General features: G+C 42.2%; 1 protein-coding gene across 3 annotated transcripts in view; it reads left to right on the top strand.

Annotated features, from left to right (window-relative positions):
- Positions 1-15,687, top strand: part of SERGEF (secretion regulating guanine nucleotide exchange factor) — a 266,942-nt gene that overhangs the window by 157,459 nt on the left and 93,796 nt on the right. The window contains exons 10-11 of one of the 3 annotated variants that reach the window (XM_075928094.2): positions 4,048-4,084; positions 6,757-7,157. The exons of 1 other annotated variant lie outside the window; for it this stretch is intronic. In XM_075928094.2, coding sequence (XP_075784209.2) covers positions 4,048-4,084; positions 6,757-6,824 — 105 coding nt within the window. In that variant the 3' untranslated portion in view covers positions 6,825-7,157. Of the gene's footprint in view, positions 1-4,047; positions 4,085-6,756; positions 7,158-15,687 lie in introns of those variants that run through there. One more of the 3 variants, XM_075928091.2, reaches the window with a different exon arrangement.

Genomic DNA, 15,687 nt, shown 5'->3' with positions numbered 1-15,687 from the left:
TGGAGGCACGTTGTTAGGGCAGACAAGGCCTATAATGCAGTGAACTCTGTTTCTGCTAGGGCCTTCCATGTGACAGATTCCCTCCCGTACAACCTGGTGTACTAGGCGGTGGATGCTTCTGTAATGCAAACAGAGTTTCTCAGAGTTCTGCTGTGGGTGACAGTCCTGCAGGTGGATTACAAAACAGTTAGTGATCACCTGCTTGTATCTGTCAGAGATGCAGAATGCATAATTGTTGTTATTAGGTATTGCAACAAAATGGCTCTTTATTGAAGATGTCACACATTCTAAACAGCATGCTCTGTTTGAACACACGGCATTTCCAGTGGGGCCATTAGCTCTAAATTTACGAGACCTACAGAAGCAGGGTGAACAGCCAGTTTCACAGAATCATCTTAAATAGTGTTTGTGTTCAGGATATTTGTATAGAAATATGAGACTAGATAGTTCATGTTTTGTATAGATTTCATTAGCTGCCAGTGTAGTATCCCATTTTTCATCATGCAGTTGAAGAGAGAATTTGTTGATTTGATTTTTTTCCCCTATCAAGTCTTCACATGCATTTCCATGTGCATATCTTGTTTCCATGGCAACAACCTTCAAACCCAACATCATTGGTGGGCTGTATTAGCCAATGAAAATATATTAAAAATTAGTACTGCTATAATATATGGCCCTGTTGCATGAAGAGCATAATAATACAGCAATGTTATGTATTTTAATATGCCAGTGCATAGTTGTAATATTGCAAGATAGAGGATTTAACAGCTACTTCACTGGTACCCTTCCAAGGCCATTGTTTTCTCTTGGTCCCTATATTTGAGTTGTTCCAAAAAATGAGATTAATCACAGAATGAATGATGGCTTTTAAAACAATTGTTTTTCTTACACAGTTTTCCCAACCTAGAGGATTGCATTTCTTGGCTTAGTACATTCAAACCAGAGGAGATTTCTTAAATCTCATCTGTGAACTTTATTAGTACAGCATCTATAAAATATGATTCCAAGATTGTGTCTTTTCTTGTCACTCAGAAGCCTAGAATGTCTGAGTCAGTGTGAAGTAATGGGAATAGCTACAAGTATGGCTGAGACTGCTTATTGGTTAGAATATCACCTGGCTCAGTCACCACTGGGATTTGTGGTCTTATCCCGTTTTTAAGTTCAGTTATTTTGACTTGGTGAATTACACCTGTGTGAAAGGTAATAGCTATGTCATGTCAAGGGTCCAAAACCAGTGTTATAGTAGAGGTAAAACTTAAGAAACAATGAATGGTCCTGTAGCACCATAGAGGCTAGCAAAAAATGTAGATGGTATTGTGGGTTTAGCAAGTGGGTTGTGCCCACAAAAGCTCATGATACCAGCTACACTTTTTGTTGGTCTCTAAGGTGCTGCAGGACCATTTGTTGTTTTTGAAGTTTTTTCAGTTACAGACTAATATGGCTGCCCCTTTGACATGAGAAGTAATTCAACCAAACCACCACCATTACTCTACTGCTAATTTTCATGCAACCATTCCTTTGATTGAATGAAGGAGAGTCCATATATAGTGGATTACTTGGACCACCTGCCACAACATGGGCTTTCAGGTACACGTTAGCTAATAATAAGGTGTTTTCATGTCACAGTTATGCTGTTTTACGTACCCTTGATCATAACATTTACTTTTAGCACAATGACTCAAGACTGGGTATCATAGGCATATGCTAGCTTCTCTAGAAATTATGGATTTCACGAAAGAAATAGTTGGAAAAATCTTACGGCCATTGACATGCAAAGCCTTAGACTACATGACCACCATGTTTTCTTCTTGTCTTAAGAATCTATAAGTATAGTATGCTTATTTAAATATTATATATTTAATAGTAGAAGAGTAAAGTTTGATTGCAGTTTATTCTTGTTAGCTCAGAGATTGGTAATAAATTTCCAGATTACTTATGAACTGGGTGTTTGGTTTCCTTTCCCGGTGATTTACTTATTCAAAAGATTAAAACTAGAAGGAAATAATTAAAAGAGCTTTTTATATAGTGAAGTCCACATGGTGTCTGATAGCTGGTTGCTGCCATCAGTCAATATTTTATGCAGAGATAGTACTGCCTGCCTACAGTGAATATGGGCCACTGAAGGAACAAGTATTAAATTATTACAGAGTAAATTAGGATAGGGAACTTGGGTCACTGAGAGTCACTGACGTGATAGGAGCTCATGCATTTTTTCCACTTTCATAGCAGCAGCAAAAGAGTAAAAAAAAAAACCTTGGAGGCACATGTCTTTGCTGACTTTAAAATCCTGGGAAGAGAGGTGGGAGGGACAGAGAAAGAGACAGCATGTGTGTGTATGGTGGAGGGGAATCTTTTAAAATACAGATCACAGTTTTATGACAGGTCATCAGAACAGGATTCATTTTAAATTAACATAGGGAGAAATTTCAGCCAAATTAGAGGGTTCTGGTGAGTTTGTGGTGCTGCTTTTAACAAGTAAATTAAAAATAGAATTTCATAATCTCCCTCTTTTAAGATATGCAGATACAAAAATATTCAGTGTAGAAGCAGCCTCTGCATTATGAAATCCTTTGCAGTACAAGTCCTCCCTTCCAGACAAGGGCAGGGGGGAAAGAATAATTGGAAGCTTCCTCACACTTCCATGCCAAAATGCCTCATGCTGTTCAGGAAATATCGGTAGGTGTGAATGGGTGGGAAGGAAATTAGATCTTCATTGTCCATTTGATTCTTTATCTTTCTCCCATTGACCTTGATCCCCAAAAGACTTACACTCGTGTTTAGTTTATGTGTACACACTGTCCTATTGATATAAGTGCATAAAGCAGTGTTTCTCAAAGTGAGCCATGGGAGTGCCGGAAGCAGCAGCCCGGGCTACGCTGCCTCCCTCTGCTCCCCTTAGCTGCAAACGGAGAACTGCAGCCAGTAGGAGCTGTGAGGCTCAGTGGCTACGGAGCTGGCCTGTGGCCCGGTTTGAGAAACACTGGCATAAAGTTAAGATCTTTGCAGGTCTGTGGTCTACCTTACAAAGAAAGCTAGAAGTACCAGTTGTGGTGTTGGTTGCTTTTTTAATGTAAAAAGCTGTTTATTAACAAATGAAGTGAGCCCACTGATGACATTTTATCAGAAATGTACTATAGTGTACTTCAAATTTAATTCTACATTGTACAAACCACAGTTGTTTGTTTCAGCCTAATTTTTAATTTCCTGGTATGATTGTGATTGTTTCTGTCCTAGTACTGTGTCTACTTACTAGTGACCTACCACATTCACAGTCCATTTTGGTCAATTTCACGGTCATAGGAATTTTAAAATTATAAATTTCATTATTTTAGCTATTTAAATCTGAAATTTCACAGCGTTGTAATTATAGGTGTTCTGCCCCAAAAAGGAGTTGTGGAGGGATTTCAGCGTTGTAGGGGGTTGTAATACTGCTACACTTACTTCTGTGTTGCTTCTGGCAGTACCTCTGCCTGGAGAGCAGTAGCTGCTGGCGAGGAGCCCAGGTCTGGAGATAGAGCTGCTACCAGTAAGGATGGCGTAGCATGGTGTTGCCACCCTTACTTTTGCGCTGCTTCTTGCAGAACTGGGACCTCAGTGAGCAGCTATTATTCTCTGGCTGCCAGAGCTAAAGGCAGCAGTGCAGAAGTAAGTGTGGCAATACTGGGACACCACTAAAATAACTTTGCAATGCACCTGCAACTTTCTTTTGGGTCAGGTCTTCCAATTTGAGAAATGCTGGTATCCTCTGTGAAATCTGTGTACCAGGAGTGGGGAACCTTTTTAGGGTCAGGGCTGCTAACCCACAGAAAAATCAGTTGGGGGAGCCCTGAGCCTCAGGGGTCAGATCCAGGCAGGTTGGGGGTTGCATCCAGTCCTCCGGGCCTTAGGTTCCCACCCCTCCTGTATAGGGTAAAAGCACTCAAAAGACAATATTTTATGGGCTCTGATGTATTTTAATGGCCGTGAATTTAGTAGGACTGTACCAATTACACTTCTCCAATGATTCTCTTTCATTCATTCAATCAATCAGTCACATTTCTTTTGCAGATTGCATGTGGCTCAGAGCATAATCTGGCAGTAGTTGGTAAGTAACTTAATTTTATATAAAATGCTATGATTGCTTTTCCCCCCTAATTTATAAGTAACACAAGATTAAAAGAAAAAGTACCCAACAAATTATTACAGAATATTTGATAGAGCTGAGTTTGGTAGCTGAAAGCAGGAAACAAACTATTGGCATTGGTGAGAAAAGAAATATGAATTATAAAAAGCACCGATGATAATGATACCTAGATAGCCCTATTCAATGTGTTTGCTGAAAAAGAGGAGAGGGGAGATCATGCGTGTAGCAGCAAAATTAATTTAAGAAGTCCTAAAATACATTTTACAAACAAATGTTAAAGCATGAAGTCACATTATTTTAATCCGTAGATGATGAAACAATTTTACAAAGAAAGTCCGTATCATTATCTCCATTTTACAGATGGAGAAGTAACTTACTCAAGACCATCCTACAGGCCAGAAGCTGAGCTGCAAATTAAACCCAGGGCACCTGAGGCCCAATTTAGTGCTCTAGCCAATAGGTTGCACTCTCCCACTGGTTCAGGTTTTCCCGTGTTAAACAAGTAATTTGCCTAAATGTGACACTAAATGAGGGATATGCGGGAGTCATGCCTTCTAGTATCAAAACATATATCCTTACTTAACCTGTAAAATCAGAGCAATCAGGTAGATACCCAAATAGACTGTGAATATAATAGTTTTTATCAGGAAATATTTGTGTGTGTGTGTGTTACAAAATAAGGTAACTACGTATACATTTTAGACATCAAAAGCCTATTTTATTTAGTACAACTGTATTTTTTAAGATAAGGACTTTTTGGATAAACTGGTTTCCAGAATCCTGCCTCTGATGGGGTGGATTATGTGCACAGGCCCAGTATCTTGCCATACCCATCCCAGACAAGGAGCAATAGAGAAGTCCTCCAAACTTCCAGTCAGAGAGGCTGCAGGGAAAGCAACTTATCAGGGCCCACAAGGGCCATATAAAAGGTGCTACAGAGACAGTCAGCTCCTTGCTGGTGCTGGAACTGCAGCACCATGGAAAGCACAGTGCTGGCAGGACTGGGGAAGTGAGGAAGAGCTGCTGGCTTGCTGATGGGCCTGAACTTAGTTGAGCTCTGAGTTAAGGGTGAAGCGTGGGCAAGAGCTAGGGATGCAGGGAAGTGGCCCAGGGAACTGAAAGCAGTGTACTTAAAGTGACATGGCTGCTCTTTTTAGGGTTGCTGGGCTGGGACCTGAAGTAGTTGATGGCCTGGTTTCACCCCCATAGGCCACAGGGGAACTGGTCTTCAATGGACAGTGAGAAACCCCAGGAAGGGGAATTGAGCTACTTAGTGGCCCTAAGTAGAGTAGAGCAAGAGGGAGAGACTACTGCTTCCAGGGAGGAAGATTTAGGAATACGACCACATAGTAGGGCCAGAACTTCAGACAGACCTGACAGAAAGGGGTGCCATGTGGTCACACTGCCCATTTGCACCTAATGAATGGAAAGTCTGGTATCACTCCTTTGAGCTCTGTCTCACCTCCCCAGGGGTCATTACTGCATTATGTGATTCACATTCATGTACTGTTTTCAAGGTACCTTGAGGTAGATTCCAAAACCATCTATGCAGCACATTGTGTATACAGCATATAATGGTCTGATTACCTTTATATGAGAAATCCTATTGTGAATTATTCAGTGTGATTAATTCTACTGCCTATGGGAAGATATCCCTATCATACCTCAATCCCAGTTGTTCACTGCCACCTGCCCTTGCTAATTAGGGACATGGGTGCTATTGAAATTAAACTAGCAATTTGAAACCTCACATTAGACTTCTCATTCAATTTATGGACTAAAAATTTAGCTAATAGCAGATTTCTCCAAAGCAAGTGAAGGCAAAGTATTAGTTTTAAACCTTATTTCACTGAACCTTCCAGTATTCTCTTCGTAAATAATCTTCTGCCACATAGAGAGAACCTCAGAAATAAATATACAGGCAAAAGAAAGACCCTTGAAACAACTAGCAATACATTTAATGTCAATTGTGTAAAGATTTATACATAACTAATTGTATGCCCTGTGAGTACACTCAATAACTTCTGTAGGAATATTCTCAGGTATAAAGTTAAGGACATTTTCACTGTGATGTATCACAACAGAAAAACTTTATTGCTGCTATTTTTTAACTTAAAGCATTATGGTAAGACCTACTTTTGAGGTGAATTTTAAAAAAACGCTTTTTAAAAGATTGAATTTTTGGAAGATTTTGTGGAAAACACTATTTTTTCCCAAATTTCATAGCTTGTTTGTTCAGAATGGCTAACCTGGAGCTCTAGATTATTAAAGCAATTGCTATTCTGAAAGCATACTTATGTCAGAGAGGCTTTATGTGCAAGTACTCATGGTGTGTGCATTTCTGTTTGTATCTTCCTTTTAAGTAAAAACATTTCCTTTGCGATTTGGAAATACATTATAAATTAATTTTATAAACATAATGAAGAAATTGTTCCTCCTAGCTTTGCTGATAGTGAAACAATTAGCAGGCATATCATTATTGCAAAGTGTCTTGTACAGGTCTATTTGGCCACTAATTTTCCTTTCATGTTACTTATGGTCAGTCTATAGTTTTGAGTATGTTTCTGGGTAACTTAGTTGATATACTTCTTCCTTGTTTTCCTCCCTTAAAGTTTCCCCCCTCTTTTCTATAGGTAGGGTATCAATCTTGTACAAAAAATCTATGTGGATGTTCTCTTTGCCCTTAGTGGATCTACTGTAGAATTGAAGCCTTTAGACCCTTCTCCTGTTAAACTCAATGGATGTTTGGCTATGGAGTTCAATTGTGTGAAATTGGTTCCTTATTATTGGGTAATGAGGGATACCTTTTGTTTTTATCTGATCATTTGGTGACTGTTAACATTAATAGAAATGAAGAGAATGTGATTAAATCATTTGAATCTTGTGGATTTGAAATAATTGTGAAGATGTGAAAAATTGAGTTTTTTCATGATAATTTTTTAATGGAAATATTCACTTTTTTGTTTTCAGTAATTTTTTGTGTATGGGGGATATCATTGTGTAGAGTTTGTCATTAAAATCACGCAGCTGTGAATTTTGCATGATCATGTGATCTTTTGCTTGAGCAAGGATAAATTTTTACAATACATTTGAATAATGAATCAGAAGAATTACATTTTGTAAATATTGAGCAACTTTCTTGTCTTGGATTTCCAAAATGCTCTCACTTCAAACATTTTCAGTTTTGTTAGAAAATCATCACAGTAAGTTTTCCAACACAATGAAATTTGACATTTTAACCCTATATGGGAAGATGTAAACCATATGATACGGAGGAAGATATGATCAGAAACATCCAAGGTCATGATTGATCATGACATAATCTTTGCATTATACGGCCATGTTCACAGTAATGAGGCTAAACATGATCTTAAAATATGCAGGATTGAGGACTATATCCTTCAGACACACACATAAATTGTATAATGAGACTTCTTCTGTACATGGAAGGATGATTTTAAGTTGTGTTTTTGTGAAGAAGAGCTCTATTACAGATTTATCTCTCTTTAGGGCTATGTTTTAATATGTTTTCTTAATGAATAATAACCTGGAAATAGAATACTTAACACATCACATGTGGGATGTAGAATAATCAAGCAAAATAAGTATGTAAATATGGAGTTGCTGTGAACATATGTACAGTATGTCTTTACTGCATTATAAAGCACAAATTTGAAGATGGAGTGCCTCCAACATTGAAGAAGCATAGATGTCTTGTTAAATTAACAGATCCTGACATGTTTGCTGCTTTTGTTACACAGTTGTACAGCTTTCTTAATGTTAAGCATAAACAGTAATGTGTTTTCACTCCAGTTTTCCTTCCTCTCCTCTATAATTTTGCTCTATCCTCCCTTTTGTAGTGAATTAGAAACAGTTGAGTCCATTAAAAGATAATATCACAGTATTTTTGGTTTCCTGACTCTATTGAAGGATAATATCATTTGTTTTGGCTTCTTGAAGAAATCGGCCTTCCTCATTTGTATAACTTAGAAAGAAGGGAAGTCAGACAACAAGATTATAGGATGTATAAAGGAAAACATTATTTTTAAAAAAAGCATATTTAAAAGCAAACTGCTAACTCCCAGGATAAAGGAGCTCCTTAAATCTAGGCACCAAGACTTGACAGTGAATTATATAAAATGTGAAGTGTATTGGCATGTCTGGGCAGGATAAATAGTCAAATAATACTGACTAAACAACCAGGTCACACCGTCAGGTGTTGTATCACAAATGTCAACATTGGAGCTAAAGAAATTTGTCAACTGGATCTGGTTCCCATAAACCTAGTTCCAGCATGACGTTATCTTGTACAAACTGGGGTAGATCATCTAAGAAGAGCTGTTCTTTAATGGCTTTAAAGTTTTGCATATGAAGACATCACACACCATCAGAGTAGCAGTTAAACAAGTTGAAACTGAAGTTGGTTCCCTTGAACTATTTTTTCTCCTGCAAATATTCATTGGTTATCTGTTGTAGGGTTACACACAGTGGTTGAATAACTGTGATTGAGGGTGATGGCATTGACTGTCACGCATACTGGATTGCTGGCATTTTTATATTAAAATGTATTTTTAAACCCTTTTGTCTCTTGAGATTATGTAGACATTTCAAATATATCAATCAAAATAATTCACTGTTTTTAAATAAAAAGCAGTCAGAAAATGTGATAATTGACAATGAAGTGGTTGCAAATGACACACCTAGCGTTTCCTTTGCTACAGAATCTGCAAATTTCCTCTCTTCTCTGCACAGGGTTATATTATTTTGTTTCCTTGTTATTGTTACCCAAGGAACATTTAAAACTTTTGTAGCAGTTACCTTATTCACAAGGAAACAAGCAGGTACGTGGACTATCCTGGGTCAAGCAACTGTTGATAAAGTACAACTTTTACCTCCTACATAACTAAAACAAGACTGTGTGGGCGGAAACCATTTTCTCCCCATCCCTCTTTATACTGACTGTGACGGGACGGCCCCGCCCTGCACTCAAGCCCAGGGAAACCACCTGGCACAGAGGACAGAGAGGTTCCCACCCACGCTGCCCTACTGGGCATGCTCCCAGGGGAGCAGAGTTACAAAAAGCTTCAGGCCTGCTCAGAAAGGGCAGACCATGGTCAGAGCTGGAGCTAGCGCCCCGCCACCCGGGGTGTAGACCGGACCACCAGAGAGGGAGCCATCAGGCCCACTGAACACGCCGCTGCATGACCCAAGTTGGGCTTGACCCCAACGGCAGAACCGCTGGCCAACCCCTCCGTAACCCAGATGTCAGATCGACCACCGCCGACCCTGCTGACTTGGGAAGTGCCGTGACAGCCACCCGACTCGCGCCGACAGATGGGGCCGCTACGGGCCGGGGGAAAGGGGTAGGAAGCGACCCAGGGCAGGGAGCTAGAACAACCCCTGAGGGCTTGGTGCATTGCGGGGAGGAACCCCCACCGAGCCAGTGGTGGGAACCACCTGCCACTGATAGGGCCCTGGGTCGGGGCCCGGTAGAGAGGGAGGGCCTGGGCCCCCCCTACCCCTCCTGCCTTGTACCCCAGCGAGTGGGGACTTGACTAAAGGACTAGGCTTCTGAGCCTGAGGACTAAGGACTAGGCCGGAAGGCCATATTTCCCCAAATACAGGGGCAGTATACTGGAGATTAGGCCAGTGGGCTATATTTCCCCTACTAAAGGGGCGTTACACTAGGGGACTAGGCCCGCTAGGTCTGAATGATGTCCCAGACAGAGGCAGCTACCCCAAGCAGGAGGGGAGCCCCCAACATGGACAAAGTAAAATGCTGTAGTCCCTGCTAGAGTAAATTGCATTTCCAGCAGAAAACCAGACTTGAAAGGTTTATGTTAGTTAAACAGTTTAGATGAAGTGGCCCTCTGGAAAGGTGAAGGTCAAGAAAGAGATGAAAGCTGGATGTGGAGGGCAGAAGGCACAGGTCTACCATTGTGAAAGATTTGTGGCACGTTCATAGTCCTTTGGCTTCTCCCAAGCAAAGAGTGACAATCTTATTGAGTTCTGCAGCAGACTTTGTGATTGTCCATGGGGCATTCAACTGTTGGTTTACAATAGACATTTTTCTCCTAAAACTCTCCTCCCATGATGCTCTACCAGTGCTGATAGAAATGGAAGGTCTAAGGTAGACAAGATGTCCAGAACCACTGACATTTTAACCACCATGTCATCTAGACCCACTTAGAGCTACTTGAGATGACATCAGGATTAAAAAAAAAACCAAACCCTGACAGCTTCTCTGCAACAGCTATTGATGTTGTTGATACCAGTTGAGGTGCTTAGGTGGAAAATTCTTTGGAGAAGAAGCCAGTGGCAATATTATGTAATATGCAATCTTCAAGCTTTCTTCCATAAAGTAAAATTTGATTCCATGTCTCTTGAAAGATAGCTATTTAATCAGACAAAATATTCAGTGATATAGGAAGGGAGGGTGGCTGATTTTCACAATTGGTCATGTGTAATTGTGCATCTTGTTTGTACATCTGTGGCTGCATATACAAATGGCCATATGCAAACATAAACACATGCCTAATGAGTCAATAGGTTAATTGTGCACATACAGCTGTATTTGCATTTTGGTGCAGCTCATTTTTAAAATCTGTCCCTAACTTTCCAGAGTAAAGGATCTTTCAGAAAAAAGATCAGATTTATCTCTAGTGCCAGAATTGGGCATCTTATTTTCTTGTCCATGTTCCCTGGATTGTAAGATAAGTGTACAATTTGTGTCAAGAATGTATGGTTATCTGCAAATTTAATTCAAGCCCATAAATGTTAAGAAACAGGTTTTCTGGTTTCACTGAGATAGAAAATCATTTAGTTGAATAGGGAAAAAATCTTGAACATATCTTCTTGATTCTAATGAGAGAATCTGCTTTGTCAAGCTAATGAAGAAAAACTTCTTTCTGCCAAAATTATTAGTGGCCTCTTAAATTTATTGCATTGAATATTGCACAGTAATTTCAGATGTGTAGTATAAAATCTACTGGGCAGGATCTCAATCTGCTATCCTATGAGAACCTTGGCTCCTGGCTTCTGGTAGAAAATGGGACAGGATGAAATCAGTGGATTCTGAAATCTCCATACAGTTCTCGTCCCCTTTTGGAGTTATACCTTTCTCACCACTAGTAGACTGCCCCTTTAGACTGGACCCAGTTCTGCCACAGAGCCGCTTGAACTGATGGCAAAGAGACCAAACAAGTCCAGAAGGCGAGGGTCCTCAGCTGTTGTGCTGGGCTCAGTGCTGTGTGCTGCAGGACTGAGAGCTGGGGCACAGGCTGGCTTTAGGGCAGCTCTTTGTGGGGTGGCAGCTCGGGGAGGAAAAGTCCTGCCAGATGGGCCTGGGTTGGGTTTGGCCCAGGGTGTCCGTGGGAAGCCTGAATCCCCTCAGTGTCTTTCACCTTCACCCTCAGTGACAAGGGTAATCCTCTGGGAAGGGCAGACCTGTGGGAGCTGCACTCTGCATGATGCAGGGATCCTTCCTGAGCTCTCTGCCTTATTGAAGCCCCGATGGCCCTCTCCCAAGCACTCCAGCCAACCCCTCCTTGGGGCAAGCCTGGGCATTAGCCCTATGCTCTTGCCCCAGTGTTGGGCCAGGGCTGGCCATGGTCTTACGGAATATCTCAACAGCAGTCTCAGCCTCCCTTGGCCCCAAGTCCTTCACACTGGAAGGGAGTGGAGACAGAGCCTCCATCTGCCCCAGCCTTGAAGCCCTTCCCAGTTACCATGGCTCTAGGGAGCTGTCCGAGCAGGGCAAGTGCACTGGTGTGACAGACCGGGCTGTGTCTGGGCACAGCTGAGGGCGTCCACTCAGGGCGAATTGCTCAAATCCGGGGCTCCTTACAGCCCCCAGACTGGTGACCTCTCCAAACAGGCCACAAACCAGTCTCACAGAGCACTTCAGCTGCCTGCCTGAAGCCTCACAAGCAAAACCCCTCTGACACCCCAGCAATATCCGTGCCCCAGATGGCCCCGGGCCTCATACACAGGTGGGGGGTCCTAGCACCCAATCCCACCTACCCCGAACAAGTCCTGTCCGGTTCCAAGAAACCAGCCACAGATCCCTGGTCAATTTACCCTCTGGACCTTACCCACAGATCATGCTGGGCCAATCCTTTAGAATCTATATCTAAAGGTTTATTATCACAAGAAAGAAAAGCATGAGAGTAAGGTTGCTAAAGAATCATACATCACATGCACCGAAACTTCCAGTCCTCGATGCAGGCTCTAGCTGCTGGTTTAAAAGTTCTTGTTGCACATCCTAGCATCAGGATGGGTTCACAGGTCTTCCAGGCTCTTCGATCCCTGCAATGCTACCTCTTTGATGAAGTGCTGAGCTGAGAACAAGATGGCGTCGACCACATGGCCTATTTATCCCTCCTTCCTGGTCCCTTCTTGGCTGTAGCAGGTCACCTGGTCAGAGGCCAATCTCTGTGTTCCTTGCTAGTAGCTCTCAGGTGACAGCCCCCATTCTTTAGGTGTCTCCTTGGCTCATTGAGAGCCATTGTCCCACAGGGCCTCGCTAATTAGCATGTCCACAGGCCCGGCCCTGCCCAATGCTCAACCACATGCAGGGAAATCTTCAGTATCCATACAATTACATGCTAATAATTGCATACACAGACATTATACAAACACATGAACAGCGTACATAGGATTATCAGACAGTATGCTTCTATTCAATACCTCACATGGCCCCCTTCTATACCATTTTTGGGGCCAACGCCCCCACCTATGGGTGCATCAGTGATCTGGCTGCTCCCCTCAAGATCCAGTAACGTGACAACTGGTACTGTCTGACCCAGCAGAGTAAGACCCCCCTCTTCCAGAGCACTCACCTGGGGCAATGCAGAGAATGGGGGAGCTCTGTACCCCAGGCACCAGATCCTCCCAGCCCCTGATGGAGTCAGGGTTTCATCTGGAGAGGGGTGCACATTTGGCTTAGTTTTGGAGGAGGGGGGGAGACTGGTCCTCCTCTCCCAAGAGGACACAGGGGAAGGGGGGGATGCTTACAAGAAGGAGGCAGGCAGGCAGCAATGGCAAATGTCCCATAGGGTTGGGCATGACGGGTTCTCCTTAACTTTTGTGGGAGCCTGCCGTAGTGTCTCATAACATGTGCACTCGCAATGGCCTGCCCCATCCTGGCCTTGGCACTGCAAACTAGGGGCTGTGCTTCCTGATCTGAAAGACTTGGGGTGCCTGGACTAACTCTAGCCCTAGCCACCTGCTGCCTATGCATGTTGGGGATGAGGGAGAGCAAATATACAAATCCAAACCGAGACACAGTCTCTGGCGAACATCTGAAAATTGTAGCACTGACAACTGGCACTCACAGCACTGCAGTCTCCTTCATTGTAATAAAGAAAGTGAAGGGGTTTTACACTGAAATCTTTTGCCCTTTAATTCTGAAGGTCAATTTCTTATAGATAAGCTCTGTGATTCCAGCTAATTCATTGCAAAGAGCTTCAGACCAGGAGTAGCTGTAGCAGATTATGAAAGACACATTTCTATGGCAGAATGAGCACCAGAGGGAAGAGGAGGCTGAAGCAGCCTGGCAGACTGATCTCTGTGTTTATGCTGACAGTGTTATTTGGATGTTCACGGCAGCATTACAAAGCGGCAGATGTAGCCCCGTGCCTGACATTTAGTCCCCGGGGACTCAGCAGGCGAAAATCATAAATTCTCTGTTTCTGTTTTAGACTACCATAGTTGGTGGAATCTTTAACATACACAGTGCTGGGCATTAGTGTTCAGCAAGAAGCAGCGCCTGCTCTTCTATTCCTTTATTCATTATACATGGGAAATCCCACTGCTTCTAGTGTCTCTATTGTGAGGGTGTCCTGGCAGACCAGCATGAAGTCATGTTGTAGCCTGCTGTCTCTTCTCATTGCAATACTAATCATATTCACTGGTTGTGAAAGGGCACCTGGCAGGGCTTCTAGTTGTCATTTTTAAGGGGTTTATGTATTGGCCATCCACATTTGCTCTCTGGCTGAGTCACGTATATATCCTTTAACTGTCTATGTGGCTTGAAAGTGGTCTTTGAAATGTAAATGGCTGAGAGCTTTTCAAATGAAAAGAGGCTCCTGCACATGTGGAAGAACTCCCACTTAGATATACCATGGGGACCAGGTGTTTCATAGATCGCTAAATATTTTTTGCCTGAACACAGAGATTCAAATGCCCGTTGATATTGGTGGGATTTTGGCTACTATTCCATGGAGTATTTTCAATGCTACAGGTTAGAATGAAATTGAAATTGTGTGTGTGTGTGTTGCAGGTTACACTCACAAAGATGGATGCTCTTGCCTCTTTGAGCCTTTTTCAGAGGGTTACAGAGAGAAAAACTGCCAGTATAACTATTTTACTGAGTTAATATCGTGTCTGGTCAGATCAGAGATAAATAAAGTTGACTTTTGCATTTGAAAAGGGAAATTATTGACAGCATCAGGGGAATTCTTGCCTCAACCAGTTGTCTAGTATCACAGTTTATGGGAAAAGAAGGTTCTGCAGAATGAGAGGCCAACTAGACCCTTACGAATAAAAGGGCACCACATTGATCAGCAAGGTCTAGGAGATCGGACACTAGACAAGAACTCGGAAGACAAAGGGTGAAATCCTGACTATACTGAAGTCAATGGGGAAACTACCAGAGCGCATCTACATAGCACTGTTTTTTTGGAATAGATGATTTTATTCGAAATAATAAAGAGCGTGTCTACACTACAAGCCTTTATTTTGAAATAATGTTGAGCTGCAGGACTTCTTACTCCGTCTCATGGTCACCCTCCTTTCACAAGGAGTAATTTAAGTCGAAGGAAGAGAGTTCTTCCTTTGACTTCCTGCTGTGTAGCTAGCCCATAAAGCCGAGTTAAACTATTGACATAGCTGAAGTTGCATAGCTTAATTCAACTGTAGTCCTGCGGTGTAGATGTATGCTCATTGACAGGGCTTGCCGAACCACGGTGAGCCCCGCTCGCCAGCTGCGCTGTCCAACGATCTGCGCATGCACAGATAGTTCTGCGCATGTGCAGATCGCCCAAACCCGGCTCTTCTGGGTTACAGTCTACTCACCACGGGCAAATAGATTGTATTATTTGTCGAGCCCGGCTCATTGACTTGAAGGGGACCAGTAATTCACCCTTTGCATTCTACTTCAGCCTCTGTCGTTGAATTGCTGTGTGATCTTGGCAAGTCATTTTCCTCTCTGTGTTTTCCCTTCTGTCCTTTGTATGACTCATCAACTTAGATTGAGATGTTTGGATCAAGGGCTCTCTCTTGTTATGTGTTTTTTACAGTGCATAGCACAATACTGTAATACAAATAGTAAAATCCTCCCACTCCATCTAAGGTCATCTTAAAAATTAATTTGTTCTTAATGTATGTCTATTTTTTCCCAAATTTCGATGTTTTAGCATATAAACAGTCACTGATTGAGTTGCTTAGCAGATGGCTTTAACTCTTTTGGATCTTCATGTAGTTAGCTTGGAGTCAAAGAGCTTGCTCCCATTGGGTTCTAAAGGTTCACCATATAGAGTTTGTTTGAAAGAAGAAAAGTTCAC

This window comes from Pelodiscus sinensis, chromosome 5 (assembly GCF_052426305.1).
Source record: "Pelodiscus sinensis isolate ZL-2025 chromosome 5, ASM5242630v1, whole genome shotgun sequence".
Lineage (NCBI taxonomy): Eukaryota > Metazoa > Chordata > Testudines > Trionychidae > Pelodiscus > Pelodiscus sinensis.
The sequence above is the reverse complement of the archived record's forward strand: the minus strand, read 5'-3'. Positions and strand labels throughout refer to the sequence as shown.